This window comes from Psammomys obesus, unplaced genomic scaffold, assembly GCF_907164565.1.
Source record: "Psammomys obesus unplaced genomic scaffold, mPsaObe1.curated_primary_1811, whole genome shotgun sequence".
Lineage (NCBI taxonomy): Eukaryota > Metazoa > Chordata > Mammalia > Rodentia > Muridae > Psammomys > Psammomys obesus.
In genome coordinates this window covers 15855497-15880958 of record NW_026596117.1, presented here as the reverse complement: position 1 = coordinate 15880958, position 25462 = coordinate 15855497, and the positions used below count along the sequence as shown (strand labels likewise).

Genomic DNA, 25462 nt, shown 5'->3' with positions numbered 1-25462 from the left:
TCTTTCTTTCTTTCTTTCTTTCTTTCTTTCTTTCTTTCTTTCTTTCTTTTTAGCTTTCTTCGTGTCCCTTCCAGGTCCTTCTATCCCACCATTCTTCCATAAGACTCCCTGAGCTACACCCAAAGTTTGGTTGTGAGTCTCAGCCTCTACTTTTCCTCTGTTGGGTAGAGCCTTTCAGTTGGTAGAGCCTTTCAGAGGACCTCTATGGTAGACTCCAGTCCTGTTCCTTCTCTTTCACTACTTCTGGTTTCTATCCTGTTTGTCATTCTCAATGAGATTTAAGCAAACTCCCTAGGGTCCTCCTTGTTGTTTAACTTTTTTAGGTCTGTAAATTTTAGTATGATTATCCTATTATATGGCTAATGTTTATAGGTAAAACTATTCAAAATTAAAAGTTTCTTTTTCTTAGCATCATATTATTCATGCAAAGTGGGATAGCTACAGCATTTCTATGAGATTTAGAAAGGAAAACATAATAAAGTTCAGTATATTTCTCTAGTGCAGTACTAGAGAAATGTAATTTAGATGAAAATGATTCTTGGTCTTCATTAAATGATTTCTTAACACTCAGCACAGATTATGTTTAATTCATCAATACACACAGATATCAAAGATCGTCTCTGCCACAGAGTAGCCATAAATAAGAAGCCATGCACTGACAAGAAAAATTATGTTTCTTACATACAGACACTAAATTAGTTTTATAAAGATCCGTTCTAAGCTAAGCTTTTAAATATTCTTTTTTGAGTTATTATACATTTTCTTTCTTTCTTTCTTTCTTTCTTTCTTTCTTTCTTTCTTTCTTTCTTTCTTTCTTTCTTTCTTACAATGTAATTACATTTCTCCCTTCTGTTTCCTCCTCAAAAAACCCTCTCGTATATCCAGTACTCACTCTTCTTCAATTTCATGACTTCCTTTTTCACTAATCGTTATCATGTGCATATATGCATTTATATGACCCATCAGTATAATATTGCTTGCATATATGTTTTCAAGGATGACCCTTTGGCATTGGACAACCAATTGGTGTTCCCTTCTTTGTGAAAGATCACATCTCCTGCTCCAAGCTTCTCTCAGTTGCCTGTAGTTTTTCATATAGGATTGAGGCCTCATGGGCCTTTCCCTATCAACTTTGACATGCATGTCATGTCGACGCTGGGCCCACATTTGGGCTAAATGTACTACTGTAAACATAACCAAGAATGTTAGAGACATCCCATAAAAGATGAACATACAGAAAGAACATGGATTCAGGACAACTCAAGAATCCACAGAAGAGAAAGAAGAAAACAACTTATATTTACAAGAAAGGCTTAGCGAGGTCTCTTCTCCACAGCAGGTTCTGACTATCCATTCTTGGACACTCTTTCCCAGTCTCTTTCATGTTGTTTCAACAGAGTACATATTAAAAAAATGATTTGAATATGAACTTTATTTTATAATAATTATTCTTTAATCTAAATGTATCTTGAGTCAACTTGTGTTTATTAAGGCAGTTTGTTTAAACCAAACTATAATCCTTGGAGAAATTTTGCAGACTTTTCTTGTTTTCACAGAATAGTCTTTTTTTTTTCTTTTTGTTATTTTTTTTTATCTAGTACAATTTATTCACTTTGTATCCCAGCTGTAGCCTCCTCCCTAATCCCCTCCCAATCCTGCCCTCCCTCACTCTTCTCCTCCCATACCCCTTCACCAGTCCACTTCCATCTGACCCTAGCCTAACAGGTCTCATCAGGACTGGCTGCATTATCTTCTTCTGTGGCCTGGTAAAGCTGCCCTCTCCCCCTCAGAGGGAGGTGATCAAAGAGCCAGCCACTGAGTTCATGTCATAGACAGCCCCTGTTCCTCTTACTTAGGAGCCAATTTGGAGACTGAGCTGCCATGGGCTACATATATGTAGGAGTTCTAGATCACCTCCATGAATGGTTCTTGGTTGGAGTATCAGTCTCAGAAAAAGACCGTGTACCCAGATATTTTGGTTCTGTTGCTCTCCTTGTGGAGCTCCTGTCCCCTCCTTGTCTTTCCAGCTCACCATAAGGGAATCTCACCATAAGGGAATCTATCATAAGATTCCCTGCACTCTGCCCAAAATATGGCTATGAGTCTCAGCATCTGGTTCAAAACCATGCTGGGTAGAGTCTTTCAGAGGCCCACTATGGTAGGCTCCTATGTAGCTCCTTGTTTTTTTTCCCTCTTTCGATGTATATCTCATTTGCCTTTCTGAATGATCCACCTGTACTACTCCAAAATATGCAAGTACACAACAGGAACATTTGCTCAATCATGTTCATAGCAGCTTTATTCATAATAGCCAGAATCTGGAAACAACCCAGATGTCCCTCAACAGAGGAATGGATACAGAAATTGTGGTATTTTTACACAGTGAATACTACTCAGCAATTAAAAACAAAGAAATCATGAAATTTGCAGAAAAATGATGGGAACTAGAAAAAAAAATATCATCCTGAATGAAGTAACCCAGAAGCAGAAATACACACATGGTATACACTCACCTATAAGTGGATATTAGACATATAATATAGGATAATCATACTAAAATATGTACACCTAAACAAGCTAAACAAGAAGGAGGACCCTGGGTAAGATTCTCAATCCTCATTCAGAAAGGTAAATGAGACAGAATAGTCATTAAAACAAGTAAAACATACAATTGACTGAAATAGCTTAGTTACATAACTATTTTTAAATGTTTATGAATTATATTAAATTTAAAAATAATTTAACGAAGCTGAATATATCAGTGTTTACAAATTGTACAAACCCAATTCCATGCACAAAAAAGCCACCTTTTGTAATCATTCTTTGCAATAACTTTTTTCATATTTTCATCGTAGTCCTTTCCAAATACAAAATTTAGTTACTAAACTATGCTCAAATATGTATTTAATGAATTCAATATCTGAAAATTACTTCTCCAAGGAATTATTTTATCAAAATAGTACAATTAGGATCTATGTAACACACATATACATATTTAGATGCCTGAGTCTGGTTTAACAAAATATTGCTCACTGATGAAATCAGTCAGGAACTTAAGTTTCTTGACATTATTTTTTCAGTATTTATTCATTTACTACATATTTGAAAAATCACAACCAAAATGATATAGTTATTTTATCATTAGAGCCTTAGCCTGTAAACATATTACTGGAATAATTTGAATTGAGATCTGGATAATCAACATCAGGCTATTAGTGCAATCAATATAGTTCTGTTGGTTGTAGAGTGAAATAAAAAGAGGTGCAAATATATGGTGATAACCTCGTATACTTGTTATGAAATTCCTAAAATACTTTAGATGTACGTGTACTAAATGATGCAGAGATGAGAAAAAATATGGGGAAATGAGTGTTTTAAAATGGAAGCAAAGTCAAGCTGGTCATTGCCTTAAAAGAGCTCATAGAAATTATTGAAGAATCCCTTATATTACTAAAGACATTGACTTTGTGATTGCACATTTTTCAACAAAGAAAACTTCAGGTCCATATCACAGCTTGTACTACCTGACTAAGCTGGAAAGAAAATGTGAATAAGCACCGTTGCGGCAGCCAGGATTTAGTTGTAACAACGGAAAAGTCTTGGAGTGGCGTTGGGCATTCCCCAGGAAACTTATTATTCAATAGTCACTTAATTTTCCATCTCTCCAAGAGAGAAAATATCTCTGTTCAAATTCCAAAATGACTTTCTGGGCAGACACAGAACCAATAAAATACAGCTAAAGGAGAAAGAAGTAAGGAAAAGAAAGAAGTGAGAACAAATTCTTTTAAAAATACCTCAAGCACTGACTCACTTTGTACAACTTTTTCTTCGGTTAACAGAATGAAATAAAGATTGTGAAAGAAGGGAGCTAGTAACAAGCTTCAGACTGATATGAAAATCCCATTAAAGAGAGCCTGTGAATCATCAATCTGAAGGTATTTAAAACATGTTTTGAGACTAGAACAAATATTAAGAGGAAAGAAATCTATGACTAATTGTGTTATAAAAGGATATTCTTCAAAACAAGGTGTTTTTGGGCAGAGCACAATGTCAAAAGCGAAAATAGAAACATGCTTTAAAAACTGAATGAAAAGGTGAAAAATAGCAAAAGGAGAATTATATGTTTCTACAAAGAAACAGAATCCAATAATCTGAAAGTCATTCAATCCTCTTCCAACACAAAGGAAACACCACCAGCAGCCACCAAAACCGTGAATGTTATGTATGTGACCACATGAAAACATCTATGGGTTGAAACTATGGTAAAATGTCTACATTCACAAAATAATTAGATAAAAGAATTATTTCAAAAATGATTTTAAAAGTCATTATAATCCAACTTTGGAAGAAGTGGTTACAAACAGTAAGCATTAGAAACCTCATTGACAAATTTTCAAACTTGTCTGTATTCAAATAAGAATTTGGAGAAAATAATAATCACATTGAATCAGAAATTTAGATGGTAAGTCTATCATGCAGTCCCTGTTCTTTAAAACAAGAAGTCAGTTGCCTCACTATGTAAAATAGGGCACTATGTAAAATAAGATGGAATGACAAGATAACCAATAAGAAATACAGCAGAAATTTAGTAATAGAAAGAGAGGTAAATACATGACAAATAAAAGGTAATCAAGTTTGATGAACTTATTTATAATTAATTCCACAAAGAAAGCAATAAATTGGAATAAAAATAACAACGGAATCATGTGAAATGAATTAATCAATCCATCCTTCTATCTATCTCTCTGGTATTAAAAAAAAAAGAAGAAGAAACAGTTATCTTTAAAAAATACCCTGCCTACAAGATGTACAGGGATAAAGCTAGAGTAGAGACTGAAGGATTGCCCAACTAATGCCTGGACCAACCTAAGACTCACATTACCAGAGAGTGCAAACCCCTGACACTATGCTTATACTCTGCTAAGCTTGCAGACAGGTGCATGACAGAGTTGTTCTCTGAGAGACTCTACCTAGCAGTGTATCAAAACAGATGCTGGGACTCACAGCCAAACAATGGGAGATGACTAGGGAGTCTTGTGGAAAAGTGGGAGGAAAAAGAAAAGGACCTGGAGGTAACAGGAGCTCCACAAGAAGACCAACATAGACAACTAACCAGGGCCCAGAGGGGCTTGCTGAGACTGAGGCAACAACCAAGGACCATGCATGAACTGGATCTAGGCCTCCTACAAAGATGAAGCAGATGGGCAGCTTAGACTTCATGTGGTTTCCTTAGTAAGGGAAGTGGGGACTGCATCAGACCAGGACTGCCTAACCAGGTTTTTGATTAAGTCCCCCTGGAGGGACTGTCTTGACAGGCTACAGGGAAGAGGACATGCTCAGGACTGATGCAAATTGATGAGCTGGGGTAGATGGGAAAGGGAGTTCCCCTCTTCCTCAGAAAAGGGGAGGAGAAGGAGGGAGGGTGGAATTGGGAGGGGAGGAGGGATGTGACTACAATCAGGATGTAAAGTAAATATAAAATAAATATTAATCACCTCTCCCTGAGGGGGGAGCAGCCTTACCAGGCAAGAGAAGAAGACAATGCAGCCAGTCCTGATGAGACCTGATAGCCTGGGGTCCGATGGAAGATGAGGAGGATCTCCTCTATCAGTGGACTGGGGGAGGAGCATGGGAGGAAATGAGGGAGAAAGAACGGGATTGAGAGGGGGATAGAGCTGGGATAAAAATTAATAAATTGTATTTAATAAAATATTAATTAATAAAAATAAGAAAATAAATAATTTAAAAATAAAGTTTGGGGGATAAAGTTAATTAAACTGAATAATTTTTGGCATGATAGTTTAGCTATTCTTCTAAAATATTAAAAACATTTAAGGATCCCCCAACTAGACTGTCATCACACTTTTCAAAATTAACAAGCCAAATATGCCAGAGGTCAAATATCCAATCAAGAGATAACTCAGTAAAGAAAGAGTGAACTTAAACTTTTGCAACTCTATATTCTACAATTAAAGACCAAGTAGATAGAAAAAGTTTACCACTTAAAATTTATGTGAGGAAAAGCTACCCACACAAGGAATGAGTCAGAAAAATATATATAAAAAAACAAGCAACAAAAGGCTAATCATGAAAAGATTAAATTTTAATTTAATAATGCATAAATAGAATAAAATATTAGACCAGAATGAAAAGCAATTTTAAAATATTGGTTTTTGTGAAGTAGCAGAACATATTAAGACAACTAGACTATTAGTAAATATTATGAAATAAGAATGCATATTAACTGACAAATATGATCTGATAGCATATTTTGAAAATTTATAAAAATAATGTTTAAAATAAAAATCATGAAGTAGCAGAATGTGTAATGATGATTGATCTGTGATATGCTGTATGATAAATATTGCTTGTAATATTAAAAATACCAAGATTAAATATAGTACATATAAAAAAACAAATGGGAAAAATTTTAATTACCCTTAGATATCACAAAGTAAATGTGAACAAATGGAGTTGGTCCAAATCCTTCTTTAGACAATTTCATCTTAGAAAAATGCCAGTTTTCTCAAATTAAATTTAACAATTCAGTACAATTCCTATGAAAAGTAAAGATCCTTTAGGACAAATATATTAGTTGTAAAGTTAATATTTTAAAAAATACACCTAAGAATAGCAAAAAAGAAAATTAAACACAATGTAGAATTATAAGATGAAATTGTCCTTAAAAGATATTAATATAAAGCCCTCCTGTATTCCAAAGACAAAAGGGCCGACAAAGAAATTAGGGAAACAACACCCTTCACAATAGCCACTAATAACATAAAGTACCTTGGGGTGACACTAACCAAGCAAGTGAAAGACCTATTTGAGAAAAACTTCAAAGAAAGAAATTGAAGAAGATCTCAGAAGATGGAAAGATCTCCCGTGCTCATGGATTGGTAGGATTAACATTGTGAAAATGGCCATCCTGCCAAAAGCAATCTACAGATTCAATGCAATTCGCATCAAAATGCCAACTAAATTCTTTAGAGACCTTGAAAAAAGATTCTCAGCTTCATATGGAGAAACAAAAACCCAGAATCTCCAAAACAATCCTGTACAACAGATCATCTGGAGGTATCTCCATCCCCGATCTCAAGCTGTACTTCAGAGTAATAAAAACTGCATGGTATTGGCATAAAAACAGAAAGGAGGATCAATGGAACCTCATAGAAGACCCAGAAATAAACCCACACACCTATGAATACTCGATTTTTGACAAAGAAGCTAAAACCATTCAATGAATAAAAGACAACATCTTCAACAAATGGTGCTGGTCCAACTGGATGTCCACATGCAGAAAAATGAAAATAGATCTATATTTATCACCCTGAACAAAACTAAAGTCAAAGTGGATCAAAGAAGTCAACATAAAACCAGATACTCTAAATCTGTTAGAAGAAAAAGTGGGGAACAACCTAGACTCATTGGCACAGGAGACAACTTCCTGAACAGAACACCAACAGCACAGGCTCTAAGAGCAACAATCAATAAATGGGACCTCATGAAACTGAAAAGCTTCTGTAAAGCAAAGGACATTGTCATCAAAACAAAATGACTGCCTACAGATTGGGAAAGAATCTTCACTAACCCTTTATCTGACAGAGGACTAATATCGAGTATATACAAAGAACTAAAGAAGCTGAAAAGCAGCAAACCAAGTAATCCAATTAAAAAATGAGGAACAGAGCTAAACAGAGAATTCTCGACAGAGAAACACTTAAAGAAATGCTCATCCTCATTAGTCATCAGGGAAATGCAAATCAAAACGACCCTGAGATATCACCTTACACCCATCAGAATGGCCAAGATCAAAAACTCAAGGGACAACACATGCTGGAGAGGTTGTGGAGAAAGGGGAACCTTCCTCCACTGCTGGTGGGAATGTAAACTGGTACAACCACTCTGGAAATCTATCTGGTGCTTTCTAAGACAATTAGGAATAGTGCTTCCTCAAGACCCAGCTATACCACTGCTAGGTATATACCCAAAGTTTGCTCAAGTACACAAAAGGGATATTTGCTCAACCATGTTTGTAGCAGATTTATTTATAATAGCCAGAACCTGGAAACAACCCAGATGTCCATCAACGGAGGAATGGGTACAGAAATTGTGGTATTTTTGCACAATGGAATACTACTCAGCAATCAAAAAGGAGGAAATCATGAAATTTGCAGGCAAATGGTGGGATCTAGAAAAGATCATCCTGAGTGAAATATCACAGAAGGAGAAAGACAAATACGGTATATACTCACTTATATAGACCTATAAGATGTGATAAACATAATGAAATCTGTACACCTAAAAAAGATAATCAAGAGAGCGGACATGGGGTAAGATGATCAATCCTCTTTTAGAAAGACAGATGGGATGCGCATTGAACGTATGACAGGAGTCTACTGAACACATTTGAAAGACTCTAACTAGCAGTGTTTTCAAAGCAAAGACTCATGACCAAACTTTTGGCAGAATACAGGGAATCATAAGAAAGAAGGGGAGTTAGTCTGATGGGGAAAGGATAGGAGCTCCACAAGGACCAAATATATCTGGGCCCAGGGTCTTTTCTGAGACTGACATTCAACCAAGGACCATGTATGGATATAACTTAGAACCTCTGCTCAGATGTAGCCTGTGGTAGCTCAGTAACCAATTGGTTTCCCATAGTGTGGGGAACAAGGACTATTTCTAACAGGAACTCAATGACTGGCTCTTTGGCCTCCCCACCCCCCAAGGGAGAGCAGTCCTGTTAGGCCACAGAGGAGAGGTTTGCAGCCAGTCCTGAAGATACCTGATAAAACAGGATCAGATGAATGGGGAGGAGGTCCCCCTTATCAGTGGACTTGGCAAGGGACACGGTGGAGATGAGGGAGGGAGGGAGGAACTGGGAGGGAATGAGGGATCGGGACACAGCTGGGATACAGAGTTAATAAAATGTAACTGATAAGAAAAAAATAAAATTCAAAAAAAAGATATTAATATAAATATTTTAGCCTCCATATTATATTTAATGTCCATGGCTAATGCAGTGTTAATGTATACAAACAATAAACTAAAAAATGAAAAAGAGTAAATACTTATATAAGAAAATACCCCAAAGTAATAAGTAAAAGAATAACATGATACTGAGTCAACAGAATGACAATATGGAAAATACAGTTAGATTCAGAATTTATACCAAGTTCAGGAATTATTCAATATATATGAGCAAACTAAATATGAAGGGTAAAATTAAGTATGACTTATTCATTCACTAGGAACTTTTATTCCAAATATATATATATATATATATATATATATATATGTATGTATGTATGTATGTATGTATGTATACATGTATACATGTATATATTGCATAGAAATACATTAAATTAAAAAATTATATGTATTTATAAGGGTTGACAAAGTATGAGAATATATTTTAGAGACATGAGAATCAAGTTCTAGGTGTTGCAAAGGAAAGTGGTAAGGAAGAAATGAGGGCTAGAGTGAATGTTGTGATGTTTGTATCTAAGTCAAAACTACAGAACAAAATCAAGCCTGACAGTATATGCATAAAAAGAAAGATCTAACAGCATTTATTCTTATGAATGTGTGTAGAAAATGTGTAATTTTCTACTGTTACCCACCAAGAGAATAAAAATGAATGGCAATGAATAGTAATGAATGCACCTGTGGCTTAGATCTTGAATTCCAAATGTATTTCAAAAAACAAAAATACTAAAGAACTCAGTGTCCTTGAAGGATGAATAAATTTCAGTCCTGGGTCAAGATGTGCTAGAATTTTCTGAGGAGATAAAAATATAAATGAACCATGTTCTAATAAAACAATAGGGACATGGAAACAAAGGAAACAAATTATGAGAGACTCCTGTGGCTGAATGTTTCAATTGTGCAATACAATGAATAATGCCAATAATAGATTATGAAGTGTAAAACAAAATAATTGCTCATGGTCTTTGTTGATGCTAATAATAATATGCAAGCAATTGCTAGAGAAAGAGCCAGTGTACCTTATGGTAGAATTACAGTCAATATGCATAGAATGAATAATGGCAATACTGAGTGTGTTTGGAAAATAGAGCAGTAGCATATTTCACAGGCTTGACTTACTGATGATTCTGGAATAATGGAGAGGGGTATGCTAAAATACTTTTGCATAGTTTCACAGCACCTGCCACATTAAAACATATTAATCAGAAAAGGGGGAAATAGCACCTTTTAAGAGGAGAAAGCTGGGTGACAGAAGCATACTAACAATGTCAATATCATAAGCTGTAAGTTGGACTATGATGGTGCGGCACCGCATCCTCCTGTTGCAGTGTGCTGAAAGGAATTGCCTCACTGCTGTAATATTCTGGGCAAATGGATTAACAAGACTATAATAAAACCATTAGGCGAATACATTCTCAACGCACTCAGCTGGCCAGTGTTCTTTGTCTCTTTCTTTACATTAAAATGTAATTACAAGATTTTCCACTTTCTCATTGCTCCCTTCAGTCCTTCCTGTGGATTCCACCTTGCTCTCAATTGAGAGAGTTAATGGGATGTCTCCAACAAATCCCTCCACTCGGGGCTCACAGTACTCTGCAGAAGAAGCAGTGGTGAAGCCAGAGTAGATGGAGCATGCACAGGGACAGGACTTGTCTGCACCAAAATGGTGTCCTAGAGCTGAAGTGAGAAGGGACACATGGCCCAACCATAACTCACAAGCTATCTTTGACTGTTAGCCTCTTGCAAGCAAAAAAAAAAAAAAAAAAAAAAAAGTTTACTCTAAGTGTCATGGAAACTAACCAGTCTTAAGGGAAAGCTCCAAGTCCAGCAGTAGTGGATGTCCAACACAGAACAAACTCAAAGAGGATTGAGTTTGGAGGATCTTTGTCTTGTAATGCTGTTGGGACTTTTTTTTTTCTTTTTCTTTACAGGTCTTTTCATATATACTGTCTATGGCTTCCTGTCTGGGACTTTTATGAGATTCCTGTGTGGAAATGTGTGTCTCTGCATCTATATGCATTTCTTGTATGTTTTCTTTGGCTTTTTTCTTATTTGGTTGTTTTGTCATATACTAATTTGTTCATTTTATTTACTTTATTGTATTTTGTTTTGGTAATATTTCTCAGATTCATGTTCTCTAACAAGAGACAGAGTGTGATTGTGCATGGCAGGGGAGAGTAGGAGGAACTGGGAAGAATAAGGAGAGGGGAAACCCAAAGCAAAATATAATATATCAGAATATTTTTAATAAAAAAATCATTAATGAATCTTTTTTGTTATTGTTACACATCTGTATATGTATGTATTTGTGTAAATATGTGTATGCCTAATCATATAAATACATTCTGCTTAGAATGTCTAATATTTAGTCTTAACTTGCATGTGTATACGTTTGATTCTGTTTGTGTGTGTGTGTATGATTTAGAGCTGACCACTTAATCCTGAATAACTAGAGAAGACTGTTTTTTCCTCTATTAACTTAATAAGGGCATATAAAAACAACGTTGCAGGATGCTGGAAATTCACATGGTTAGATCTGATGATTTTATAGTAGCCTTGTGACAATGTTCTTCCAATTTCTCATAAATTAGGTTTTCAATGTTATTGAAATCCACATGTAGATACTTTTACTGTCTTTTTTTTTACATTTATTTACCTTTATTTTATGTGCATTTGGTGTTTTGAGTACATGCATGTCTATGTGAGAGTGTCAGCTTCTTGGAGTTACAGACAATTGTGTGTTGCTATGTGGGTGTTGGTATTTGAACCCCGGTCCTCTGGAAGAGCAGTCTTAATGGCTGAGCTATCTCTCCAGCCTCTATTGTCTCAATTTTAATTTGAAATTACTTTAAAACCCTAGGAAAATAGATAATGACAAGGAAATAATGAAATTTGCAGGCAAATGAATGGAACTGGAAAAGATCATCCTGAGTGAGGTAACATAGACCCAAAAAGACACACATGGTATATACTCATTTGGAAGCAGATTTTAGTCATATAGTACAGGATAAACATGCTTCAATGCACAGATCCCGAGAACATAAGCCTGATGGGTATCTTAGGTTTCAGGTAGGCTCACTAGTTGGGGAGTGAGGAATGTTTCTGACATGGACTATGTTGCCTACTTTTTGATCACCCCCCCCCCCCCGATGGGACTTCCCTAGAAGGCCATGGGGGAGGAAGATGAACTCAGTCCTCAAGTGAATAGATAAGCTGGGGTTTGTGGGTAAGGTGTTCCCCGATTCTTTTTTATTATCATTAATATTATTATCATTTGTTTTTATATTAATTACAGTTTATTTACTTTGTATCCCAGCTGTAGCTCCCTCTTCCATTCCCTCCCAATCCTACCCTCCTGCCTCATCTCCTCCCTGACCCTCTCTAAGCCCACTGATAGGGGAGGTCCTCCTCCCCATCCATCCGACTCTACCTTATCAGATCTCATCAGGACTAGCTGCCATGTCCTCCTTTGTGGCCTAGCAAGGCTGCTCTTCCCCAGGGGTGGGGAAGAGGAAGGTCAAAGAGCCAACCACTGAGTTCATTCCAGAGATAGTCCCTGTTCACCTTACTAGGAAAACCTACTTGGATAATGATATATACCATATATCCTCTATTCTTAAGAATAGGGGAGAGGAGATGTAGGAGGAAGGGCGAGACTGGGAGAAGAAAACAAAGGAGCCTATGACAAAGATGTAAATTTAATTAATTAATAAAAATACTTAGAAAATATACTCTACATCAGAAAGTATTTGAAATATTATGGAAATAGAACCCTTGTACTATAAGAAGAAAATATAGCAAGCAGAGTGACTTACAATTTTCTCAAAGGCCCAATCATTCCTTCATATACTAATTACATGTTAATTAGGCCTCTGACAATAAAAACAAACAAACAAACAAACAAACAAACAAAAACAAACTATTGTACATTGTGCCCATGTCCTGCCAGGGCAATTTTGAATGAATTAAAGTATTCATTATTACAAAAATAATCACATTTTAGATGAATAAAACAAATGCAGGGTTATCTCACAATAAAAAATGAAGGTTAAACAATTTTGAATAAATATACACAATTGGTTTTATTTATATAAACTGAACATACATTTAAGAAAAATAAATTACTATTCATAACATCTTCAAGCATATCTAAGTATATTTAAAAACATTTCTTATAATAGTTTCAAGAAAAATAATTTATACTATTAAATATATTATCCTCAGGAATTTTTCAGTATGTATATATTTCTTTTCTGTAAGATTTATTTTTTATATTTATACAGTATTCTGTCTGCATGTACACATGCATGCCAGAATAGGGCACCAGATTTCATTAAAGATGGTTGTGAGTCACCATGTGCTTGCTGGGAACTGAACTCAGGACCTTTAGGAAGAGTAGCTGGTGCTCTTAACCTCTGAGCCATCTCTCCAGCCCCAATTTCAATTAAAATTTTGGTAGACTTTATTTTGTTTATTTGGTTTTGCTTTAAAGTTCCTGTGAAAAACTTCTAGTTAATTGTGCTGTTAAATGAGAGATACAATCTTTAACAGAGTTGATTGCCTTAACTGACTTTGTCATCAGTACTTATGTTAACTAAATGTGCTCCATTATCATAAAATTAGAACTCTAAACTATTTTTCAACACCATCACTACTCTGATTTTTCTTAGTCTTCCAAACAATTTCATCAAAACTCCTCGCTAACACTTTTTATAGTACCAGTGGACAAACAACATTAAAAGCGTTTGGTTTTTGTCTCCTCTCAGACAGTGAGCTCTCAAAGACACTGACCACAGCGGCTAACAATCCTTAACCGTAAAATATGTAACATCCATTAAATATGAGATATCGACTGAAATAGCACCAGTGAAGTCAGCAAAATTCAAGAGTGATAACTCAGACTTACCTCCTATATCTGGACGAAGTTTGTTATCATAACCTTGAAGTAATGAGTTAAGAATTTGTGTGATATCTCCTTCGTGAATTTTTGGTGCCAAGACCCACGTTTTGTTCATAGTTAAATCTTCATCATCTTCATCATCTGCCTTATCAACACTAAATGATTCAAAGAGAATGTTGCATAGTAAAATTTATATAAAAATATGTATTTTATGAATATGTAAAGTACTTTAAAATTATTGCAACTTATAAGGTAGTATGAAAATAGGACAAACATATATATTACCCTAAATTGCATTAACATATACGGTAGTACTAAAGTACTAATTACATTAAATATTAAAACACAATAAACATGCTAAAGCAAATATTGAAATAGATAACGACAAGGAAATCATGAAATTTGCAGGTATTGAATGTACCTTAAACTTCCTACAACTTAAACTGATTATTCAATAAAAATATGAATATTGATCCCTGGATTTTTTGAGGTTATAATATAACCTAGAGCAGTATGTGATGACCTAATACTGACCACAGTAAATGATAGAAATTAAAAGTGAACAAACATGATGACAGTAGCCTAGTAAAATACGTAAAACACAAGTAGATTAAAATAATCACGAAACGTCTATGAAGATTTATAATAATTTCATTAAAGACCAAAGAACTAGACTTCCTTTTCGAGGACTTCATTAACGACTTTCTGATTATCAGATCAGGACAAGGGCACTTACTATATGTTTAAGAAACATGAAGAATGTGAGTACTAAATACTAAGAATTTGGGGCATGGGAGGACATGAAGGAAGGAGGATGAGAGTGGGAGGGAACGAGGGCTATAGCTAGGATACAAAGTGAATAAAGTAATAATATAAAAAATAAAAATTTAATTAAAAAACAATTGGTTGCTAAATGATAAATTAATACCACAGGAAACCAGCTAAATCATAAATCTCCTTACCCACGAAGCTGGGAACAAAACTGTAACACTCTAGGTAATATGTTAACAATTTCTGTCCCACCGATGTTCTTTTAAAAAAGATGGCTCAGTGGGTAAGAGCACTGTCTGCTCTTCCAAAGGACCCCGGTTCAATTCTCAGCACCCACATGGCAGCTCACAACTGTCTGTACTGCCAATTCCAAGGGATCTGACACCTTCACGCTAACGCACATAAAATGAAATAAAATAAAGTATTAAAAATGTTTATTGATTCTTTTTTCTTTTTAATTTTATAAACTGTTTTGTACAATTTTGCATATCAACAAAATAAAACACACTAATGATAAAACGACTCAAAGTCTATACACTCACTGAACTTATTACGGTTTGAATCATCTTTAAAACATAGGCCATGGAGATCCTCATTAAATTTTATTTTTTCAGTTATAAATATAGTTTGTGCATTCATCTGCCACCAAAACAAAAACTCCAAGAACTAGAAAAACAATAGTTTTATGTCCTTTCTCCTAACTCATGTCCACTGTCTCATTTAGTCTTTAAATTTAACTTTTATTCTCCTCTTTTCTTCATGTTATATGGTACCCGTATGTGCCTTTGCTTACATATATATGTAAAAACACACACACACACACACTTAAAATAAGCATAAGAATTCAGTCTGTTACAAAGTAAAGGTAGAGACATTCAAGTAAGAAATATATAGATGTAGTTACAGATATTTAGGTTCAGATGAAAATACAAAATAGAAAATAATGAAGTTTTTTTTTAAATCACACAAAACTTAACCACCCCATTCTTATTTAATGAAAATCGTTCTATACTTAGCTATAGATTGTATTGTATTAAGTCTTTAGCTATTCAGTGAAAAGAGCCCAGAACCTAAACCTAACAATGATAAACCAAAGGAAAGTAAGAAGGCAGACTTGGTCTGATCTTTGCTCTTTCATTTTATCCCTTTGAAGTGAGAATGAAATAAAAATAAATAGAATGTACTATTTGTACAAGCTCAAGAAATCTCCTCTTAGAGTCAGCAGGTAATTGCTAGACCACAGCTCCATGCTTCTGCAATATTATCACTATTCCAGTACATTATAGATGGGGGAACAGCCCCTAAGGGATGAGTTGATTTGATTCTGATCCCTTGGGAGATCTGAGAGTGTCACCATTGCTTCATTCAGCAAAGACAATGAAATGCTTTCATTGTGGAAAATTTAAAAATGTGGATGAAGGCTGTCCCCTACACTTTAAATAATGCAATAGCTATTACAAAGAATAAAAAGATAAACTTCCATGCACATTTAGCTTTTCGATTTTTATACAAGTATTTCATTGTTTGAATTGTTTTAGACGCATTTAGTACATTATCACACATCCTCATTTTGTTCAGTATATTTCTCTAAAATATATAAGTACATGTTTAGGAATACTAAGTCATTGAAAACACTGAAATTCTAGGAATTCAGGCTGGTGAGACATCTTGGAAAACTATTATTACGAGCTGGTAAACTTATAGTGGCTGAGGCACTGATAATGAACTCTGTTGGAGACCTTCCTTTCATCTCATAATCCCTGTTGCATGAAGGAACCATTTGGTGGATATGGAAGAGCCAATAATTATATATGTGGCTGACCTTCTCAGGAAACATGATTGTAGCCAGATTTCTCAATAAGTAAAAGGATTTCCACCTGTTTTGTATGGTAACAACATTTTTATAAACAACAAAACAAAACAAAAGAACACATTCACAATGACTTATGTTCCCCTTCTCCATGCAGCAGAAAAAACTGACCTTGGCAATACAGAGATATTGCTCTTCATTTTATCTCACAACAGAAAAGAAATTCCATTAACGCTAATTTCTCTACACCTTACTTTAAGCTTTCCAAATCAGTTTCAGAATATTTGTTAAGTATTTTAATATCATATTGGTCTTATTTGCCTAATTAAAATATCATTCTTTGAAACATAATTGTTACACTCTACTGGTTGTGTAGTTCTAATAAACAGAAGGGAGATTACTGTAAAATTGACATATATAAGGTAACTATTCATTTATAGGAGTTAAATATTCATTACTAAATTTGCTTTAGTAATACTGTAAGTTAGTTTGGACTAATTTTCAAAGAAGTCTACAAGCAATTTAAGTTCATGTAATATTAATCTCAATGAGTCTTTCAGTTTTAATTATATAAATTTCTTAATTGTCTATTATAATGATTGATGGTTTTATTATTATCATCAGCAATCATTTGTACCAAATAGCAATGGTTTTAAGGAACTGCCAATAAAGTATCTGGCAGCAGATTCTTTCACATGTTATGTCATCTAATCTGCCTGAATTCTGGACAAAAATATATTTACATCCCTATTTCTTACATAAGAAAAGGCTTCTTCCAGTCATAATGAGTCCTGATAGACTAAGGTTAGATGGAAGAGAAGAAGGACCTCCTCTATCATTGGACTGGGGAAGGGGTATAGGAGAAAAAGAGGGAGGGAGGGTGGGATTGGGAGGGGAAGGGAAAGGGGGATACAGCTGGGATACAAAGTGAATAAACTGTAATTAATAAAAAATAAATAAATAAAATGGAAAAAAGTAAAAAAAAAAGAAAGAAAAGACTTATTTTACAGGACACATCACTGGTTAAATAATACAAATAGGAAATTTTTTCTTTTCTAAAAATTTATATAAGCTAATTTTTTTTCTTCTGATGTTTCTCTGAATCACCTGTCTTATCTTTACTAAATGGTCCAGATGGTGGGATATGGATTTGCTACTTTGAAGAAGCATGACATATACGGTGTGCAATTATGAATCTTGTTGAATGACATAAGTTTAGAAAACGTCCTCACTCATCCTTTGGTTCCAAGAAGATAAACTAATAACCTCAAGGGATCACACTTCTCAAAGTGTGAATATCAAGGAATCCCATTTCTGTGAGAAAAAAACAAAAAAACTTTCTAAGGAGCTTGGTCTCCAACACAGTTTTCATTCATTTATGAAGAGATTACCATGTATTTAAAATGGGTGAGGTTCTGAAAATGCAAAGGTAAATAATGTGACATACCTTACCTAGGGAATATTTCTTAATACAGGGCAAATCTACTCAAACAGACTACATAGAAAAACACAGAACATGACAATGTGTATTGAATTAAGAAAGAGCACATATTTTAAATAATGTGAGTATGTTTAACAAATAATTAAGTATGCACATAGTAGATTGTTCATATCTAATCAATTAATGCTTATAAATAATTCGAAAATGGGGCTAGGAACTGAGCAAAAACAGCTGAGAATTGAAGCGCTTGCCTAACATGCAAGACATCGTAGAGCTTAATCTCCAGAACTACTTAACCAAGTCTATAAAAATACAATATTATGCTCACAATAGTATATGAAAATAACATTAAGCAATCTGTCATTTATGTAGAGAGTGATTCTAAAATTTGGTGAGAAAACAGGTAGCATACATACTTAATATTTTATACAAGAGAATCCATAGAAGTTTTCTCTATTTAATAGTTTTATACAATTTCCAATATATAATTTGTAATATTGATGCAAAGAAAGAAGCTAATATTGTATACATTACAGCCTAGGAATGGGCTGCTGCTTAATCTATACCTAGTGTTGTGGGTTGAATTTCTTTTTTTTTTAAGTTCAGAATTATTATTATTATTATTATTATTTACATTTTACCCAGCTGTAGCCCACTCCCTCATTCCCTCCCAATCCCACCTTCCGTCCCTCAGCTTCTCCCTGCCTCTTTCCAAGTCCACTGATAGGGGAGGACCTCCTCCCCTTTCATCTGACCCCTTTTTATCAGGTATCTTCAGGACTGGCTGCAAAGTCCTCCTCTGTGGCCTAGCAGTACTGTTCCTCCTTTGGAGGGTGGGAATGTCAGAGCCTGCCACTGAGTTCATGTCATAAATAGTCCCTGTTCTCCTTACTAGGTTTCCTGAACTATCATGGGCTACATCCGAGCAGTGAGTTGAATTTGTAATCATAAAAAAAACTAATAATTAAATGGAGCCTTTCATGGAGAGAGACAGAACATTATTCTGTCAACAACTGTCATGGCAGACCTCAAATTTTCTACTAGATTTTCTGGCGTGGGAACATTGCTCTCCAACCAATCCAACTGCAGGCACCTGGGAGCAGCCCAGACACTATACAAACTTTAGATACCAGCATCTGCTCTCAGGTCATAACAGAACATTCAGGGGCAGTACTGAAGTCATTCCGGACTTATGCCTTCTTCTTAAGCATCCTGGTAACCAGGTATCAAGTATCTGTTTTTCACAAAGCCCCTCTCTTCTATTTGCCCCTGCTACCATTTCCTTCACCATACTTTTCTGTCAATTACTTCAAGCATATCCTATCTTATCTTGTCATCTTTATTAGAGTCTGAGGCTTTGGCTTCTACAGTTCTCTGTAGCTAGTTACATATGTCGTATGTATAATGTCTTCCAAAACTCGTACTGTAATACGGTACACACAGTTCTCTGATGACAATTATTGCGTATAAAAAGTACTTTGATGGCTACATCACTTATTTTTTTCATGAGGCAAGTGTTTTCGTCTAGTATTTAAGAGATAATTTAAGTAAAGACATTGAGACTTTGTCATCCAATCAAGAGAGGAGACTTGTGTTTATCACTTTGGTAACATACATGTGCCAAAAGCAAATCAATATACCATCATAGACCAATTTTCATGCTTAAGATGAATATTCCTTAAATTTTCTCAGGACAAACCTATTTTAGACCTGTTGCCCTGGAATAATTTTAAACCTTTCTCTCTCTCCGTTACAAAATGACCTAGTTTGGATGATGAATTATGGAGTAACTCTAGAGATAGTTCTCATAAAAAGGGCAGTGTGTTCTGATTCTGACACATGAGGAATCCTCTCCCATTAATCTACAGAAAAACAGGGTGCAATCCAGATCAGCTTAATAAATTGCCTAAGGATTTCTATAAACTCTAAAGGAGTATTATCTGGCTTTTTTCCATGGTTTGAAAAAAAAAAGGTTATAATTTGAAGTGACATCCATTGACAGGGCCATAAATTTCAAATAGGTATTCCCTTTATATTTTCTGGAAAGGACAAGATAACTACAGCTTATTTTGAGAATATATGAAAGAAAATCTCTGGGTAGTAAATATTATACATATTTTGCTACTGTTACTAATATTTCAACACATTGGGACTAGCTAAATGTATCATCACAAGCAAAATTCTTATTACTACTATGTTTATTAAAATTATCAAATTTGGTAATTTACATTATTATTGCTATTAATTTTGAGATTATGCTAACTTTGTTTTTCAAAAATAAGAATGAGTAATAGACGTTAAATTATACATGATGAGTGTACTTAGACAAAGAACCTGAGTTGGCACTATTTGACAGTTTCACAAAAGGAATAATATACTCAGATGTTTTGACTACATGTTTTGATCTTCTTTTCTTTTTTTAATTTTTATTTAACTATTTTTAACTATTTATTTATTTTGTATCCCGATTGTAGCCCCATCCCTCATTTCCTCCCTGTCTCACCCACCCTTTTTTCACCCTATTCCTCTCCCCTAGTCCACTGAAAGAGGAAGTCCTTCTCTCCTACTGTCTGACCCTAGCCTATGAGGTCCCATCAGGACTGCCAGGATCCTCTTCCTCTGTGGCCTGGGAAGGCCACCCTGCCAGGGTGAAGTGATCAAAGAGCAGACAACCTAGAGACTGCCCCTGCTCCCTTATTAGGGCACGCACTTGGAGACTGGGATGCTTATGTGCTACATCTGAGCAGGATGTTTAGGTCTTCTCCATGAATGGTCCTTGGTTGGTACATCAGTCTCTGGAGGACCCCTGGTCCCAGAGTTTTTGGCTTTGTTGGTCTCTTGTGAATCTCCTGTACTCTCCAAATCCTTTCCCTCCCTAACCCTCTTCTTCCCTAAGACTTCCTGCACTTAAAATTTGGCTGTCAGTCTCTGCTTTGATCCCTTGCTGGGTGGAGTCTTTCATAGAACATCTGTGGAAGGCTGCTGCCATGTTCCTTTTCTTCAACTGCTTCTGGTGTCTATACTGTTTGTCCTTGTGAATGAGATTTAAGCATCCTCCCTTGGGTCCTTCTTGTCATTTAGGTTTTTTAGGACTATAGATTTTAGTATGTTTATCCTATATTATATGACAACTATCTGCTCATAAGTGAGTATATTCCGTGTGTTACTTTCTGCTTCAGGGTTACCTCACTCAGAATGAGATTTTCAATCTATTTGAACTTTTAAATCTTGTAATTTTAATATTAATGAAGAAATTTATCTAAGTTATTTGGTATAGCCATTAGTGTTGGTTCACTGAACTGAGAAAGGCATAGTGATTAAATACCCTTTCAAGAAAAGGTGAGTATTAAACTATATGTTTTATATATTTTATTAATTTGATAAAACTTTTGGTAAATAAATTTAGGTTGATATTTCTTTAATTAATTTAAAGGATAATTAAATACAAGACACAAATAATTTCACCAAAGATTCTGCCTGCATTAGATTTTCAGTTCACAGAGTGGGAAAGATTAAGTGGGTAAAAATTTTCTTATGGAAGTTTGAGGGTTGAATTCAAATAAAGACAGGCAGACCTGTATCAGTCTATAAGCCCAGCAAACACATAATATTATAATATATTATAATATAATAAGATAGGAGTATGAGACTGTGCTAGAAAGACATCTTTTAGGAATTATAAAAACACAGATGAAATTTGCAGGCAAATGGTAGTATCTGGAAAACACCATCTTGAGTGAGGTATCCCAGGAGCAGAAAGACACACAAGATATATACTCACTTATAAGTGGGTACTAGACCAATAAGATAGGATAAACATACTAAAATCTGTACACCTAAAGAAGATAAACAAGAAAGAGGACCCGGGGTAAGATGATCAATCCTCACTTAGAAAGACAAATGGGATGGACATTGGAAGTAGGAGAAAACAAGTAACAGGACAGGAGCCTACCACAGAGGGCCTCTGAAAGACTCTACCTAGCTGTGTATCAAAGCAAATGCTGAGTCTCATAACCAAACCTTCAGCAGAGTGCAGGGAATCATATGAAAGAAGGGGGAGTAAGTATGACCTGGAGAAGACAGGAGCTCCACAAGGACCAAATATATCAGGGCACAGGGGTCTTTTATGAGACTGTTTCTCTAACCAAAGACCATGGATATAACCTAGAACCCCTGCATGGATGTAGCCAATGGAAGCTCAGTATCCAAGTGAGTACCCTGGTAAGGGGATCAGGGACTATTTCTGACATGAACTTAATGGCTGGCTCTTTGACCTTCCCTCCCACCCCCAAGGAAGGAGCATCTTTGCTAGGCCACAGAGGAGGACATTGCAGCCAGTCTTGAAGATACCTGATAAGCTAGGGTCAGATGGAAGGGGAAGAGGACCTCTCCTATCAGTGGACTGGGAAAGGGGCAGGGAGGAGATGAGGGAGGGAGGATGGAATTGGGAGAGAAGAGGGAGGGAATACAAAGCAAATAATCTGTTATTAATAAAATAAAACTTTTTAAAAAATACAGATGATGCAGTTGTCAACTATGTATGAACTCAACAAGCATTTAGCAGGTAGATAATATTATGAACTTTACTCTTTCTTTAATGCCAGATCTTATCAAACTAAATAATGTTATAGCTATTGCACTTTATTGTATGCATATTTAACACCAAATAATTCATTTTATAGATATAAAAACATATGAAGTACTATGTAATTCCCATGAAGGCTAGAAATATAGGTTACTGATAATAATACATGACTAAAGTAGAATAATACTGAATATATAGCACCTATTTATTTGGAAAAAATTGTTACACAACTGATTTGCAAATTGTAGTCTACATTTTAATGCTACTTAAAATGATGATATTTAATTTATAATAACTATTGGGTGATTATTATGGGCTTGGCATCTTTTGGAATGATGAGCAAACAAGGGCAGGGGATACAGTAACCCAAGATGTAAACTCATAGAATATAGATAGTTTAGAGTATGTATTAATTTTTATTGAAACTGTGGAGCTTAAAACAAATGAAAAGTTTTTGATCCAGCGTGTTCTTATGTTTTATGGTTCATATATTTGCAAGTCTTTAGAAGCTGAATAAATGTTGTATTTTGAAAGTGTAGAGGGATATGGTACTCTGCATTTCTCAGAAACCAAACAGAAGTAGCTAAATGGGACATGGTTACTTAAGCACCACTGTTGATGAGCAAGGAGGTGTCTCAAAAATTGAAACACACAAGGAGCCAAGGCGCTGTACATATCTGGGGATCTACAAGATGGTCTTTTCTTTCAAGGGTAAACTCTTCATAAAGACTCAGACAGATGCCCTGGCAGCAGATACAGATTCTTTCTGAAAGTGTCTTGCATGAAACAAAATTACATGCAATGAAAGTTAATACAGTGAGGCTGAAGGAACAGCAAAGTTTAACAGTCATAGCACACACAGCTGCATTTACTGAAGCGGGAGAGGTGCTGTATGAAGAGGCTTAGCTGCCTAACTGGGCTAACTGCATACATAAGTGGTGTGGAGAGTAGCTGGGAAAAGCATAGTAATTATTATATTCAAGAACAAAATTATTTTTTAAAGACAACAATTTTCTCATAGGATTTTTTTTAAAAGTGAAAATCATTAATTGTTTTTTGTTTGCTTGTTTTGTTTTTAACTTTCAGTTTCGTTAATTATTTTTTCACTTTTATTGAAAATAGTCTTTATTTGTCTCACATAATAGATCCTGGTTACAGGAGATTCCATGCCTTTAATTCCCCAAAGCCCTCTACACCTCACTTCCCATACATATCCACACCCTTACTGTCTCTCACTAGGAAACAAACATGATTTTCATGGATAATAACTTATAATTAATATAATAATATAAAAGATAACACATTATTCCCTTTTTTCTGAGAAAGCACCAGATCGATTTCCAAAATGGTTATGCAAGTTTATATTCCCAACAGCAATGGAGGAGGGTTCCACTTTCACCACATCCTCTCCAACATGTATTGTCACTTGAGTTTTTGATCTTAGCCATTCTGATGAGTGTAAGGTGAAATCTCAGAGTCCTTTTGATTTGCATTTCCATGATGACTAAGAACATTGAGTATTTCTTTTTTTTAAATGTTATATGTTTGTTGCAATTTGTTCACTGTAGTCCCCTCCATCTCCTTTCAGTCCCACCCACCCTCTGTCTTCTCCCCCTATGTCCCTCAACTGAAACTGCGATACATTTACACAATGGAATACTACTCAGCAAATAAAAACAAGGAAATCATGAAAATTACAGGCAAATGGTGGGAACTAGAAAAGATTAGCCTGAGTAAGGTTACCCAAAAGTATAAAAACACATATGGTATCTACTCACTTATAAGTGGATATTAGCCATATAATATAGGATAAACATACTAAAATCTATAGTCCTAAAGAAGCTAAACAACAAAAAGGACCCAAGGGAAGAGGCTGAAAACTCACTCAGAAGAGCAAACAGTATAGACATCGGAAGTAGGAGAAGAAAAGGAACAGGGCAGGAGCCTTCAACAGGGGGCCTCTGAAAGACTCTACCTATCAGGATATGGAAGGAGATACTGAGACTCATAGTCAAACTTTGGGCAAAGTGCAGGAATCCTATGGAAGAAGAGAGAGATAGGAAAGACCTGGAAGGGACAAGAGCTGCACAAGGAGACCAGCACAGCCAAACCAAACCAAAACAAAACAAAAAGCCTGGGCTCAGGGGGGCATGCAGAGATGGATACTCCAATCAAGGACCATGCATAGAGAGAACTAAAGCCCCTGTTCAGTTTCCAAGTGGGTTCCAAAGGCTGTCTCTGACACGAGCATTTCTTTAAGTGTTTCTCTGCCATTTGATATTCTTCCATTGATAATTCTCTGTTTAGCTCTGCACCCCATTTTATTTATTTTTATTTTTTTTCCTTTTTAGTTACATTTTGTTAACTCTGTGTCCCAGCTGTATCCCGCTCCCTCATTCCCTCCCCAACCCCACACTCCCTCCCTGGTCTCCTCCTTGCCCCTTTCCAAGTCCCCTGATAGGGGAGGACCTCCTCCCCTTTCATCTGACCCTGTTTTATCAGGTATCTTCAGGGCTGGCTGCAAAGTCCTCCTCTGTGGCCTAACAGACTGCTCCTCCCCTGGGGGGGGGGGGGTCAAACAGCCTGCCCTTGAGATCCTGTTAGAAATAGTCCGTGTTCCCCTTACTTTGGAAAACTACTTGGTTACTGAGCTACCACAGGCCACATCCGAGCAGAAGTTCTAGGTTATATCCATAGATGATCCTTGGTTGAGTGTCAGTCTCAGAAAAGACCCTTAACCAAACCCTCGGCAGAGTGCAGGGAATCATATGAAAGAAGGGAAGTTAGTATGATATGGAAAGGATAGGAGCTCTACAAGGACCAAATATATCTGGGCACAGGGTCTTTTCTGTACCCCATTTTAATTGGATTATTTGATTTGTTGGTGTTTAATTTTTTGATTTCTTTATATATTCTGCACATTAGCCCTCTGTCAGATTGGTTGGTGAAGATCTTTTCCAGGTC

The 25462-nt window shown here is 35.6% G+C and overlaps 1 protein-coding gene across 1 annotated transcript in view; it reads right to left on the bottom strand.

The window, feature by feature from the left end:
• Positions 1 to 25462, bottom strand: part of Gabrg1 (gamma-aminobutyric acid type A receptor subunit gamma1) — a 91641-nt gene that overhangs the window by 52105 nt on the left and 14074 nt on the right. The window contains exon 2 of the mRNA XM_055629441.1: positions 13898 to 14046. Coding sequence (XP_055485416.1) covers positions 13898 to 14046 — 149 coding nt within the window. The remainder of the gene's footprint in view (positions 1 to 13897; positions 14047 to 25462) is intronic.